General features: G+C 34.8%; 1 protein-coding gene across 1 annotated transcript in view; it reads left to right on the top strand.

Moving 5' to 3' along the window:
• The first annotated feature begins 839 nt into the window (after positions 1–839).
• Positions 840–15,182, top strand: part of LOC106108715 — an 18,272-nt gene continuing 3,929 nt past the window's right edge. The window contains exons 1-6 of the mRNA XM_013289976.1: positions 840–968; positions 6,004–7,428; positions 7,695–7,856; positions 8,408–8,609; positions 14,561–14,768; positions 15,114–15,176. Coding sequence (XP_013145430.1) covers positions 914–968; positions 6,004–7,428; positions 7,695–7,856; positions 8,408–8,609; positions 14,561–14,768; positions 15,114–15,176 — 2,115 coding nt within the window. The 5' untranslated portion in view covers positions 840–913. The remainder of the gene's footprint in view (positions 969–6,003; positions 7,429–7,694; positions 7,857–8,407; positions 8,610–14,560; positions 14,769–15,113; positions 15,177–15,182) is intronic.

The following is a 15,182-nucleotide window of genomic DNA, read 5'->3' as shown; positions in this document are numbered from 1 at the left end:
AGCGGTCGCTCCCGATTTTATGTATATTAATACTAGCTTTCGCCCGCGACTCTGTCCGCGTGGAAATAAAAAGAAATGTTAGTAACCTAAGTGTTCTTCTAGGCTATACACTACATTTTATCGAGATCCTTTCAGCAGTTTAGGCTACAAAGCCTAACAAACATCCATCCAATTTTCCATTTATAATGTTACTAAGAAACATGACTTTCTTATACGTTCTGCAATTTGGCAAAATATTTATTTACAATTATATTACAATGGAAATTAAAAATATATTTAAATTGAGTGCATTTTCTACACACACTTATCTGTTGAATAATTGATGGTTTAAAAAAACGTTTTCTCACATACAAGAAGAATTTAAATAACGAACGAACGAAACATAACCGATTAAATAAGATGTTTTAAATTTACGATTTGAACTGAACTTCTCAGTACAAGATCCCTCAGTATGGATTTAGTATCAAAGTCTGTACTAAGGGTATGTTTAAGTAAACACGAGACATCTATGAGTGATTCAATTAGTGTAAAAAATGTGAACTAATAGAAATGGACGAATAAAGTGTAAATAAAATTGAAAATAAATATGGAAGTAGTGTTGAATTGTTCCAGGAATTGAATCATAGATTAAGCGACGCTGTGACGAGGTCGTAGAGTAATTGATTTATTTTTAAAACATGAAAAAGTAACCAAAAACGCGAACAAAGGAAAACATGTTTATCAAAGCATTCCTATAAAATTTTCTTATCATTAACAAGAAAGCGATGCATTATCACACGTTCGAAGGTATCATAATCGGTTGTTATCACGTTAATGATAACACGAAGTGATACGTCATCACTAAACGCCTCAGTGCGGTCTCGCGACCCGTGATACACAGACGTGCGTGCGCGCACAAGTTAGTGACAAAACAATGGATAAATATTGGATTTACATCGCTCTTTTATCAATATCTTTCAGTGTTCAAGGTAATTTTACTTTAAATATTTTATTTTTTTATAATCTGTGGTGTTTTAATAGTTTTTTCAATGTATTTTTTTTATTCTGTTGTGTATTAAGACGCGCATAACCGTTTTGCGATGGTGTTTTATTATTATTATTTGTTTTAAAGTTTTGTTGATATAAAATAGATATGTAGGAGTGATTAATCAGATGTTGCGTTCTAGATTCTTCTATAGGAGGACGTGTATCTAAATTAATCCGTTCTATTTTTATCTGGATGTATTATGCTTTGAGATGTACCCATCCTGTTTGTGTCCTACGTCTCGGTCGATTTCATACCGATTACGATCTGGTATAAACCAGACATCAAATTCTGTCAAAACAAGTAAAAAGAAACGTGAATCAATGCATTTTTGCAACAAATAAATTTCCCTCATGGTGTTTCGGTGTCAGTTTTGGCATATCGCCGCCCTGGGCGACATTACTACGGCGCCCCTTTATGCCCGGCGCCCTGGGCTGTTTGATTACCGTAGAGAAAATTGATTCGCAACAGTTGTATCACGGTTACAAAGTAAATTCAATAGATTATTCGAGATACACTATTTATAGTCTTTTTGTTGCAAATATACCTATTGTAGTTATTTTTTATGATAACATAGTAATTGTAACGCTCGGTCTACATTATTCCAGTCTTGTAATCCTGTGACCAGTCAGTGTGGGCTTACATTTATTTAACATGGCGGTCTCCAGGAGGGGGAGGGCAGCAGCATCCCCTAGAGTGAGAGAGAGAGAGGGAGGCTACTGCTCTTAAGAGTCTGAAATTGTAAAAGTATTTTCACTAGCCTACCTTTGACCATCGAACTATTCATGTGTAATCCAGCGCTGATTTTCATCGCTGGACTGGAATAATGTAAACCGGCCATTACATGAAAATATATTCCTTGATTATATGAAGTTTACAATATTAAGACGTGTTTTTCAATGGGATATATTGTGCAATAGTTCTTCGTTATCCGGTCGTCGCACCCGGAGTGATCTATGCAACTGATTACATCCGGATTTTATCCGGTTAGGGATTACCCGCATCCTGTTTACAATATTTGTTTATGATGCATTCATACTCTTTGTTACTCTATGTTACGTTACTCTATGTTGTACCAAAACAATAAGTTTCGTATTATCAGTGGTTATGCTTAAATTTCTTTTTAATCAAAAGGGAAAATGATGTACAAATATCGCAATGGTGGATTATCACAGTAATTGTTATTTTTCCCTATGTGTTATTACCTGTAGTAATTAATTTTAGTATTTAATTAGGTTCAAATGTAGGATACATTAGTAATTTATCTTTAAATGTTTTTATACCTTTATCTATTATTTTTCCATTTAGCATATTACTTTTACTATACTTTTTTTCTCTTTCTGACGATATGTGTTTTCTTTATTTCCCAAATTACAAAATTTTAGGGTTAGAATTAGAAAATAGGAAATTTATGTTATTTGTGGGAATTTTAATCCCAAAAATATTGTTTTACTCCTGCGTCTAATCATACTTACTAATATTATAAATGCGAAAATTTAGGTGGATGGATGTTTGTTAGAGTTTGTAGCCAAAACAGCTGAACGGATCTCAATGAAATTTAACATAGATGTAGAGGACAGGCTGGAAGAACACATAGGCTACTCACTTTTGATTTTTTTTTAATTCCTCGCGAACGGAGTATCAGGCGAAAGCTAGTATAATTATAATTTTATAGAGTTTGTAATAAAATTATAAATAAATATACTACACTAATGTCAGCTGTTACGATATTCTCGTTTAGTAATACATTACTAAAGTTTTACTTTACATATCTCACGTATTTTTACATTACTGTTTATTAAAACATACATTTACTAACAATTACGCAAATGTATGGACAATTAAATAAATTTACTTAGGACTTGTCCCACCACTGACTGATAGAGGCTCAGATAGCTTAAAAATGACGTCACTGTCGAAAAGGTAAACCCCAATCCGGTAATAATAACGAAGTAACTGCATGTGTCGAGCTCGTGAGGGAGCTCTCGAGCTTAGTTACACATAAACGAGGTTTAGGCTAAGCGCCATTTGCGCTCGGCCACCTGAACCCCGGTGAATAAAAAAATAAGATAAAGAATTCCATTTACACGTTGGATGGAGATCAGACTATTTACAATTCGGTGGGACAGGCCCTTAGGATGGTCACTGTTACTTGTAACATCTGAAAACGTGGCTTTCGAAAGTGAACTCGATTGTTATACAATAATTAGTAACCTTATTTCAATTGTAATTTCATGACTTATTAATTTATCAATTGTTGATAACAAAGAGACTTAATCAATACAATTGTGGCCCTTATAGATATGCAGCATTTTATGAGCCAATTGCAATCTATCATTTAGAAATATTAAATTCTGAATACATTGTTCAAAGAAGAATTTGTATATTAGAGGAAGTTTGAAAATACCGCCAGTGGTGGAGAAATTGAGAAGCAAAAGCGTAGTATGGACATATACGACGAGATCGGGACATAAACCAGAAAGTGTTAAGAATGAATGTGGCTACAAAGGTAGAAGAACGGAAGAAAGTATGAATGGATTGTGTGAAGAGGATATGCTTAAGAAAGGAGTGGATTCAGATATGACTGATAGAGATGTATGGAGCAACACATATTGTGCCGACCCTTTGTAGGGATAAGGGCAAGATGATGATACATTAATCAAAAATGAGTAGTTAAGTGTGCGAGCAGGATGCCTTATTCCCTTTCCACCTTTCTCTAATAAAGAAAGTAGTGGATTTAGCAAGGGCAATACCAGTTGAAAATATTGGATTAACAAGATTAATTTTGTTTTCAAATTGTTCTGTCCAAAAATTAACAAAAGAATCATACAATAAAACAAGCTAAATAAGTTAAAATACGTATAACATAGTCAAAAAAATTATTATGACAATACGAAGTTACGAGCAATATTTTTCAAAATGGCTGCCAGTTTGATTGAGATGTGATTCATAACATGACGCATCATGTTTTTAAGTATTTGTAGTTATTGCAAATGCCATTCGGATTTACGAGAATACTATTTATTGTGTTAATTTAGAGCAGAGATTGCCAACCTTTTATTATTATTTTTAGCAGAGACTTATGTACCACTATTACCAGGGTTGATGAAGGGCAGAGTGGGGCGACCGCCCAGGGCTTTGGACATAAAGGGCGCCTTTTTCCTAAGGGCTTGTATTACTTCCGCAATCTTCTAACGCGAGAGCTCCCTTATTGTTAAATTTATAATTATTCACAGACCATGATTTGGTCAGCGGACCACTGGTTGTGAACACTATAGATGAAAAAAACTTAAGTTTATTTAAACTACAATATACTTAAGAAAACGTGCAATTTGGATTGTTTTTTTTTTTAAACTTGGCGTCTCAGAATATCGTTCGAGTCAGCGCAGAATATAATTTTAATTGTAGAGTAAAAAGAATATCCAACTCAAGCCACCATATTCAAATACTTTATTTACCTTTAATATTAATAATTTATTATATATAGTCTGTAAGGTATAATATACGTCTAAGCAAATATTGTTTTATTTCACCTCGAGGGAAAACCCGAACGCAAATTGTAAACTATTGCTGATAACATTATAATGGAAATTATTACATAATCATATTTATCCGTTTTCTACAATAATTATAAATAAATAAACACGTAAAACATCTTTCATAACCTAAAAGTTTAACGCGTAGATCTGAGATGACGTAGGACTTCGTGACGTCAGCCCCCGTGACGTCATTTAATGCAGCGTTCAAATCAAAATTGATGAAAACAAGGAAAATTAAATTGTACATTTTCTATTAAGAAACTTGTATAAAACAATTATTTATGCTTTATAAAGTTACATAAAAATCATATTATTTTTAGATTGAAACGATAGTTTAAACATATACTAACTAGCTGTTCCCGTGCGACTTCATCCGCATAAAATTATGAAAATTTTATTTTATTGTTTACATGTGTCAAATTATCAATTACAAACGTCAAAATGACATGTGATGACATACCATGGCAAACTTGCTTTCTTAATGGCATCTAGTAGTTAATGGTCCCTTTCCCAGATAAAATATTTTTTTCCACTTTATTTATCCCCCAAGTCAAATAGCGTAAAAAATATATAGCCTAAAGCGTGTCGTAAGTGTAGGGCTTTTTATTAAAGAAAGAATTGTTCAAAAGTATGCTGTGATTGCTGACATCTTACGTCACAAAGTAGTGTGTGTTTACACTTTATTATATTAGTATAGAAGAATGTTTGAGATTTATTCAATAGCTTGTAATATTAAAAAAGAAATAACGAAATAAATTTAATAAATGCACAGTATACATATAAAGAAATTCTGATAAACTACTGAACTATAACATCACCCCTAGGGTAGACTCCTAACCTAAGTGGGATCATATACCTAACAACTGCATATAGCAGTTAGTGGAAGTTTTCGCTTCACATATCGGCGCCATTTTGCATCATAGGTCAATAGGTGAGTGAATGGTCTATACGAGTATGTCATTGTATGTTAGGCCTGAAATAGCTTGCTATATAGTACAATCGCGGCAATCCGCCGTGTTCCACTTAAGAAAAATTGCCTTATACCTTGCTATGAAATAGACTTACAAATACACAATCAGATAGCAGAGAGTGGCACACGACGGGACAATGAAAAAAAAAGCCGTATATCAATGTTTTTTCCTACAGACACATTTTTCACATTTTACAGACAGATTTCACCATCTAGAATAACATAACTTACTTAGTTTTTTGTTAACTTTTCTTAACTCTTTCCTTGTTTGTATTATTAAATGTTTTCCTTTTATTTATACGCTATTTTTAACTTGAAGTAAAGTAAAAATAAGGTGTCTTTAGTAGTCTTTAGTCTTCTAAAGACTAAAGACTACTAAGTAAAAATAACCTTAGCACCGAGGTCGTGTTTACTTTAAGTACAGGCTAGTAAATAAAAGTCATAAATAAATATGTATTTCTTTGTTCCAGCTCTTCAGATAGACGGAGACCATTTCCCTGATTATTGGCAAGACGATACAAATTACGATTGGTATGACGACGAGCTACAAAAACTGGGCATCATCAGCTCAGAAGACAAAGATAATTTAGGAGAGAATAAAATACGAAATGACATAGAAGCGGAGAATGATCGTAAAGTTGCTCAAGAAATAGAGGACTTTAGAAGCGATGTTGAAGATCAGTTCGGTATTGATTCCGCTGACGTCGACTTAGAAGATTATCAGATCGAAGATAATCGTTCTAAAGGCGAAGATGATGAAATTGCTATTGAAAATAAAGATAAGGAATCTGATGAAAGCTTGGATGATAGTTTAGATGCTTTGGAAGACATAGCAGCCGATGTAGCTGATTTAAATAGAATCAAAGAGTCTCTGGATGACACCAAGGATGCTAAAAATGACAAAGTAAAACCATTGAACCCTATTAATAAATTTGATGCAGATACTAATGACATATTGGACCAGGATAATGTAAATAAAAATAAAACTGATGAAATATTACAAGAAACGAAGGATATTTTGAAAGAAGATGAGGGTAAGAATGACTTTTTGGAAGTATTACCTTTAAGTACAGATACATCTAATTTAAATGACACAATAGAAGAAACGAGAAAAATATTAAATAGCACAGACGATAAATTTGATGATGAGATAAAGAAATTTGATTCTAAAGAATTGGAAGACATTTTAAAAGTAGATGAAGACAATCTGAAGAATTTCGAAGAAGCATACGACGATATGTTAGCTTTGAGTAAAATGTCAGATAATTTGAACGATACAAACTCATTTAACGACACCGTTTCTGATGACGAAAAAGAATTGGACGAAATTTATAAAGCTTATATAGATCTGGCTGGTGACTACGAGAACATAGACGATGGTAATTTAGATGTATTACTCGGTAAGAAAACGAAGAAAGAGGAGGCTTTTCCTGATGATACGAGATCTGAAGAAGAAAGCAAACATAAACCACACCCAATAGAGTATTTGAATGACGCCTTAAGCCCAAGCGATGGAGTTAAGGAACCAGATGCGGAAATGATTCCAGAAGTTACTACAAAAGTGGAAACAACAGACAACAATAAACTTAATTTAAACGATACAGATTATAATTACGTTGTTAAATCCGAAAACGATGAAGTATTAGAAAAGTTCATACACAAACATGCCGAAGATTTCAATTTCAAATCGGAGAATTTCGACAAACACATCGCTCCTATACATATAACATTAAGCGAGGACCCCGTGGTGGTAACATCCCCTAATTACCCCAGTAACTACCCCACTAATAACATCATAGATTGGATATTCTACGGAGATGGGGAGGGTATTGAATTTAATATTACTGATTTTGCCGTCAACGGTCACATTGGAGATTATCTTTTAGTCAAACCAGGTAAGAAAATTTTGAAATTTTCGTTTCTAAACATTACTTTAACGTATTTCTGTCTGAATGAGAAATTTTATGTATTTTGGGCGTGTTGGCATTCGATAACTTTAATACAACACACATACGAAAAAGACGTCATGGACATGACGCCCTTTTATGCGTCTGCGATGTCCCTATACTTTCAGCGCCCAGGGCGGTCAATCGCCCCACCTCGCCCTACCCTAACTTTCTGAATTTTATGCGTGTTATTTAATATATTTTATTCATTACAGGTGGCGTTGATTCATCTAGCAATAATGGTCTAATATTCTCCTATACTCTGGCAACTAAGCGTCAATACTTATTCTTGGACGTGAACCGGATGTTCGTTCGTTTCGAAGCTAAACCTGGGATGCAGTTCATGAGGGGTTTTAGTTTCAGCGTCAAAATACTTAGTGAGTATTGTTAGGAAGAAAATCGGGCAAGACTAACATCATCGGTTAAGACGTCCCGTCACTATGACAGCTGTCAATGTCATTCTGACGTATTAGAATAGCGCGCCATTCTGGCGGGAGGCCATATTTAAGTTAATTATGTTGTTACAATTATGTTATTATCTATTATTATGTACCAACTAGCTTTTACCTCCGAGTTTATCTGTTCACTATTATAAAAAATATTACTAATCTGTTACAACTATATGAGACAAAATATTGTACAGACTTATTGTATATACACGGTAGTATAAAATTATGACGTATGCAATAGGTTGGAATACATGCCAATTTACAAGATCGTAGGCAACGAGATGCGACATGTCATAGACAAATGTACTCCCGTTGTCTTCATCATACTGGTTTTACTGTCCCAAAATTAATTCCGTAATAACTTATTGCATGCCAGTATTCAACTAGAAAAGTAGCTAGCACGTTAGAGTTAACACATCCCAGTACCTAACATGCAAATATGCCAGGTATTGACTAATTTACTAGCAAATTGTTCACAGGACATAGCACTTTCGATTTCGAACCGGAGCCGAGCCCTGAGCCGATCCGTCCTCTCCCACATTCTACGATCACGTTGAACTTGGGAGGCACAACCCTTGAAAACTTCAACGACCAGCAAGTGGAGGAATTCCGCAAGATAATCGCTGATATGGCCACCATGTATATCAACGCTAATAATATCGAACACGGACTTAATACAACGTAAGTACTTTTTATTAAAATGTTACTGTCCAGCATGGATACCATAAATAGAATTTTTTTATATTTATGTATTGAAATAACACAAAAATTACTGGGCCGATTTAAAAAATCTTTTACCGTTAGAAAGGTATTTTATCTGTGAGTAACATAGCGTATGTTTTTTTAATTTTACGTGGACAAAGTCGCGAGCAACAGCTAGTATAAATATAAGTACGGATGCTTCTAACGATGTCGCTCGCTTCTGACGGATCTCGATGTAATTTGGCATTCTGAAAACATAGACTGCTTACTTTTGTTTATTTTTAATTCCACTCGGACGGAGACACGGGCGAAAAGTAATATGTCTGTAAATTACTTTTTTTACTGTTTTATGGAAGAATTCAAATGTAATCTATCTTTATTTTAAAAGATATATAAAAACAACTGTTTGTTTCGGATTTATCTGTCAATATCTCATTATCATTCAGAACACTATCAGTGTTTATTTACAACCTCAATTCTTACATCTGTAGACATTTAATCCAAATTGATAAGTAAAACAATAACACTTTATTTAACAAAGCATTTGTTACGCATTAGAAATAGTGAAATTGTGCAATCATACTTCATACTAATATTACAACAAATTCGAAAGTTTAGATGGATGTTTGTTAGAGTTTGTAGCCTAAACTGTTGAACGGAATTCGATGAAATTTGGTACAGATGTAGAAGATAGTCTGGAAAAACACAGGCTATACTCACTTTTGTTTTTTTTTTAATTTCGCGCGGATGGAGTCGCGGGCGAAAGCTAGTTACTAGTATTATAAATGCGGAAGTACGGATGGATGGTTGGATGTTACTATCTCCAAAACGACGAAACTGATTTCGATGTTTGTGCCAAATATAAAATATAGTCTGGAAAAACGGATGATGCCGCGATTAAAAGCTAGTAAATAATAATTAGTGCTTATGTAAAAAAACACAATTTAAAAATAAATTAGAAACATAAAAAATATCACAACAAAATGGCGTGTTGAATAACAAAATTCCAAAATTATAAGACTGCAAAATCCGGTGTGTACCATATCCGTTTACGACCAATGATGTAAAGATACATTTTAAATTAGTCGGGATAAACAGGTGGCCAAGTGACCCAGTTAGACGCATAACCTATAAACCCGAAATGAGATGCCGCTCGCAAACAAAACGCAGCTTTCATTTAAACAAACACCTACTCCATTCAAATATATTCAATAGCCATACAAAAAAGGTTTTTTTTAAACTATAATTAGCATATACAAAAGCGATACATTAGGTAATTACAACCATAATGCAGTTTGTGAAAACAAATTATTTTAATCATTACCACACTAAAGTCCCTACTCAGGGCGAGGGCGTAACCTGAGTTATGAATGACTAGGCCTCAGTCAACGCTAACACAGTAGTCCATTTTCACATTTTTTAAAATTTCATCGCAGATATGTAAAAACTTTTTGGTACGGTGGGATTCGAACCCAAGACCTGTAGATTACAAGTCAAGTGCTTAGACCCCTGAGCCACCAACGCTTTATATATTTTTAGGATTATTCAAAACTAGTTTTCGCCCGCGACCTCGTCTACGTGAAATTAAAAAAGTGAGTAGCCCATTAATTCTTCCAGACTATCATCTACGTCTATGCCAAATCTCATCGAGATCCGTTCAGTCGTTAAGGCTATAAACTCTGACAAACATCCATCCATCTAAACTTTCACATTTATAATATGAGTAGGCAGAATAACATCGGTCAAATGATTCATTTTACGAATTATTCATTAGCAAAATGTTTCCTGTACAAAACTCTTATCTATATGTGACGTCATAAAACTATTACGAATTTTTTAAAGTTTAAATTTAATATAAAGACACTTCGTCGAAACAAGCTATCGAGATATTAAAATTGCGAATTTGACAGAGTTTAATATATGATTATTGAGATTTTAAACTAACTATATTCACAATTTTACGTATTAATGTATATACACGCAGTACCTTTCCGCAGAGCTTTTTCCACGCATGCGCTCTGAAAATTGCCACGCATGCGCGGAATTAAACGTCAAGTCTATTTCAGTAGAATGCCTCCATGCGTGCCAAGCTCGCGTAACCAACGCTTTATATAAAACACCACGCGCTCCATGAGTTAAAACAATAATATTAAATGTTCTACGTAACTAACATCAGTGTAAAACGCGAGTGATGTAGAGTCCGACAATAACAGCAATGCGACACGCGTACCCACAGCCAATACTCTCCGATGCCAAATAAAATCAGTGTCAAATATACAAAAACATGGAGCCCTTAATAGATAGGAATAATTTCGCGATAAGTGCGATGGTAACCGTTGCAATGCAAATACTGTTCTTTACAATCGCTTCGTTATTTCAAAATGACAAAGTGACAGATTTCACAGGCGGTGCCAACTTTATCATAATAGCTCTTCTTACGTTCTTCCTCGGTCAAGGAGGCAGTCACCTCAAGAACTACGATAGCCGACAGCTGATGGTCACAGCCTTCGTCTGCGTCTGGGGTGCACGACTATCTATCTATCTTATATACAGAATATACCATATAGGAAGAGATAAACAATTCGAAGATCGTAAAAGTAATACACTAAGGTTTGCTGTATTCTATACGTTCCAAGCTGTCTGGGTGTACGTCGTCAGTCTACCAGTAATCATCATGAATTCACCTCATCATTCGTTTCCAAAAGCACCTAAAACTATGACAACACTCGACTCCGCTGGCGCTGGGATTTTCGTCATAGGATTGCTTATAGAAACTTATGCGGATCTCCAAAAGTTCGCCTTCAGACAGGAGATAGCCAACCAAGGCAGATGGTGCAACGACGGCCTCTGGCGTCTCTCCAGACACCCAAATTACTTCGGCGAAGTCGTCCTTTGGTGGGGCCTTTTTATAATATCACTAAACGTAATCGAAGGTATTGAATACATCGCGGTATTATCACCGTTATTTACGACGACAATTATATTATTTTTATCAGGAATTCCTTTGCTGGAACGATCCGCCGACGAGAAGTACAGAGATAACCCTGATTATTTGTATTATAAGGCGTCGACGTCACCCTTGATACCGATACCGCCGGCTATTTACGTTGAAGTGCCGAAGTTTTTGAAATGCGTGTTGTGCTGCGAGTTCCCAATATACGATTCGACGGGGGACGAATTCCCGGCGCCGACCATCGCGACCGAGACGACCAGCATTTCAATGGTGCAGTCGCAAACATAGCTAATGAACGCCGTCTGCGACCTCGCGGCGGCTAAACCAGACCCCACACTCAACAAATGCCAAACAGATCAGAAACAATTGTGATATACGGCTGAGGACAGACCTCAGAAGAAATTGCCAAATTCGCTGCCACTCAAACAAAGCAATACCGTAGATATGAATAAATATAATGCTTACATGGAGAACATTAAAAAAAGTAAAGTAATCGCTTTAGATATAATAGAAGAAACGAAAGATGTAATCGAGACTGACGTATCTCCTAAATATAATAAAGTAAAATTAAAAGAAACGCCAGTCAGCGATGAATTCAACGCGCCTTGTACAAGCAAAGATGTACAAAGGAAGCAAAAAGAATACGTTAAGTATGGCAAAATAACATTTAACACCACAGCTATACTGCATCATTATCCACAAATGCAGAATAAAGATTGTACAGAGAAAAGCGCGTTACGTAAAACTGCCACAAAGAAAGCTGATCTCAACGTAAAAGAAGATAAACATACAGATAACAATAACGGTGTGAAGAGTATAGAAACAGCAATAACAGTAGCGATAGATAGAGATAGCGATAATAATAATGATTCCGGTAACATTACTAGCGTGGAATCTAAAGATGAATCTAAAACGCCTGTTAAATTTGCTGAAGAAAAGCTTGTATGAGATTTGGAGAGACGATTTTTTTCGCTGCATTTTAGGTTATGCAGACTTTGGCATCGTCTGAGATCTGTCCCGGTCAAACATATCGCATTACAAAAAGTTGTAAATATTTCTCAATAAGACTGCCGTTATTGTACTATTTAAATACAAATTAATAGATCGTTAGATAGAAATCATAATGTAACTAAATAATAGATGTATGCAGAATCCGTCTCAAATAGAAAAATATATGATAATGTTATGTAGAAATATTTACTAAGAAGATAATTACAGCAACACCTTTTGGTAAGTCTTTTATGAATTAAATTTAAACGACTATATAAGTACTGAAAGATATTTAATATGTTGGCAGAATTGTCAAATAATGTGTGCCTAAATCGGGAAAATTTTTAATCTTTGATAACCACAGAGTATGCATTCTCTTGTTACTCAGTTTATAAACATAAATAAGATAATGAATAGTTCAATTTCAATATATCTTACAAGCTGTAACGTGCGTCATATAATAAATTGTAACATAGAAGTTATCGTCGGAAGGTCGGTTTATAAATGTTTATTAACATATCCCGAGTGCGGGCGATACCGCAACAAATGATACTCTTTTATTTATAGCTCAATGCACTTTTCATGGTCATATGTTATCTACAATTGCTTTGTTAAGATTTTTTTAAATTATCATCTCATATATAATTTAACTGCAACATTAAAATGCCACTAACAGCGTCGCGTAGTACCATTTAAGAAAAAAAGAAATTTAAAAATCGAATTCAGCGCGTGTTCGCACAAAAGGAAACAAAAAAGATAACAGATTATAAAAGGTTGACAAATTCGTTATCTCGTTTTAAATCATTTACCGTCTGCGTTATTTCCGAACTGATAAGTTTATCTTACACCAAAGGGTCCTTTGTAAATATTTAGCTGAGATTTAGTTTTTAAAATTAATTAGTTAGCGTAGAGTCATTAACGGTATTTAATATTATTTTTCTTTCCTGCTAATACCGGAGCAATTTCCGTCCAATCCTTCATAGTGTGCATGACGTTGGTAAATGGAAAATGATGTATTTCGCTTCAGGGAAAGGTTAGCAATGGTAAAGGTAAAATAAACATAAAATAAGTACAGACTCACATCATTTAATATTTAACACCAAACACGATGATTCAAATAATAATTAACCAGTCATAACTTTCAAAACTTTACAAACGTAATTATTTTTTGGCTTCCATACCCATATTTGCAGTTTTGGCGCGATTTCAAACATTCGACTTAAGGGTTTATTTTTCTGCCAAAACAATGGCATTATAATTACAAAAATACTTACACAAATTGTTTTTTTTGACAGTAAAAAGTTGCACGCCAATGAACATTAATTAAAAAGAATTTAACTTTCCGAACGTTCACAAACGTCAATTACATTTCGGCTTTGACAGGGGATTTGTCGCGATTTCAAACAACCGTAATGACTTTTAGGGTGATTGTTTTTCTTTTGTGCCAGTTACAAAGAATATTGGCGTGTTTGGAATAGAGAATTTAAAAAAAAATAGTGCAGAGTCGCAAAGAGCATCGGGCAGAGACAGTTATGCAGGTGTGCGCAGAACGGCGATGGTATCTCATTTGGCAGCGCGCCAAGTGCTGCGGGATTCAGGCCGGTGGAACGACGCCGAATGTTAAACTAAAATAAACTGCGTCGCAAAATTGCGCATTTACTTTGTTTTTAAATTACGCTCCATTTATCAAAAAACGAAAGTAACATTATTTTTAAGAACAAATTGAAAAACATAACTGTAGATAGGTTTAAAATTGTGACAGCTGTAATTCAAAAGTTCTGTCAACTACCATTTAGGCTTCCACCAATTAGAAGAGCACAATCTCGTTATGGTTCAAGCAATGCCAAAAGTTATTTTATGTCGACGTATTAAAATTGAATTTGATTAATTACCAACATATTAGGATAAATAGGGCCATTTCCTAGCCTCTAAATATCCCGTCCCCTTCCCTCAACAGCTATAATAGGAGAGGATTTTTAACTTGCAGGTTAGAAGCCACACAGATCGTGAGCAGAGCGCAGTGCTTCCACAACTGGCCCAAATTCGAGCAATGCGTGGAGATCAAGTTTGGCGTGTCCTTGGAGTATGATGATGATCAGGAACCCAGGCTAAATGAAGAGGATCTCACCAACATGTGGCAGATGTACTTCGAACAAGATCCATTTGCCACTCGGCTCAGGAGAATGGGGATTACGGTTCGTATGCCATCTTTCTATCATATGTATCGTATACTGATTGTGTGACTAAAGAATGTTGAAAGAAAGAAAATTTATACAGGGTGATTTTAAATTGATGGATCCAAAGTTTTGTAGAGGTTAATGACCTCAATAGCTATGTTTTAAATAAATTTGTTTAGTAATAAAATTGGAAAAATAAAACTTTCAATTAAAAATTCTTTCGTAAAATATTCTGCTTACAGTAGTCGTCTTTTTTTCTTGGAATGGTCTATTAATTGGGCGTTCATACTTTTTCCTACAAGTTTTTTTTCCAAAAATGCCCAAGAAGTTTCTCGTCTCTTGAATTTGAAGTATTGTTTGCAGGAATACCAGGTGCCTAACGAGCGCGGCGTGCTGGTCGTGTGGCTGGTGATTGGCTGTGGTGTTGCCATT

The sequence above is a fragment of the Papilio polytes genome, unplaced genomic scaffold (assembly GCF_000836215.1).
Source record: "Papilio polytes unplaced genomic scaffold, Ppol_1.0 DF821400.1, whole genome shotgun sequence".
Classification (NCBI taxonomy): domain Eukaryota; kingdom Metazoa; phylum Arthropoda; class Insecta; order Lepidoptera; family Papilionidae; genus Papilio; species Papilio polytes.
Note: the sequence above shows the minus strand (reverse complement) of the source record. Positions and strands in the feature narration are given on the sequence as shown.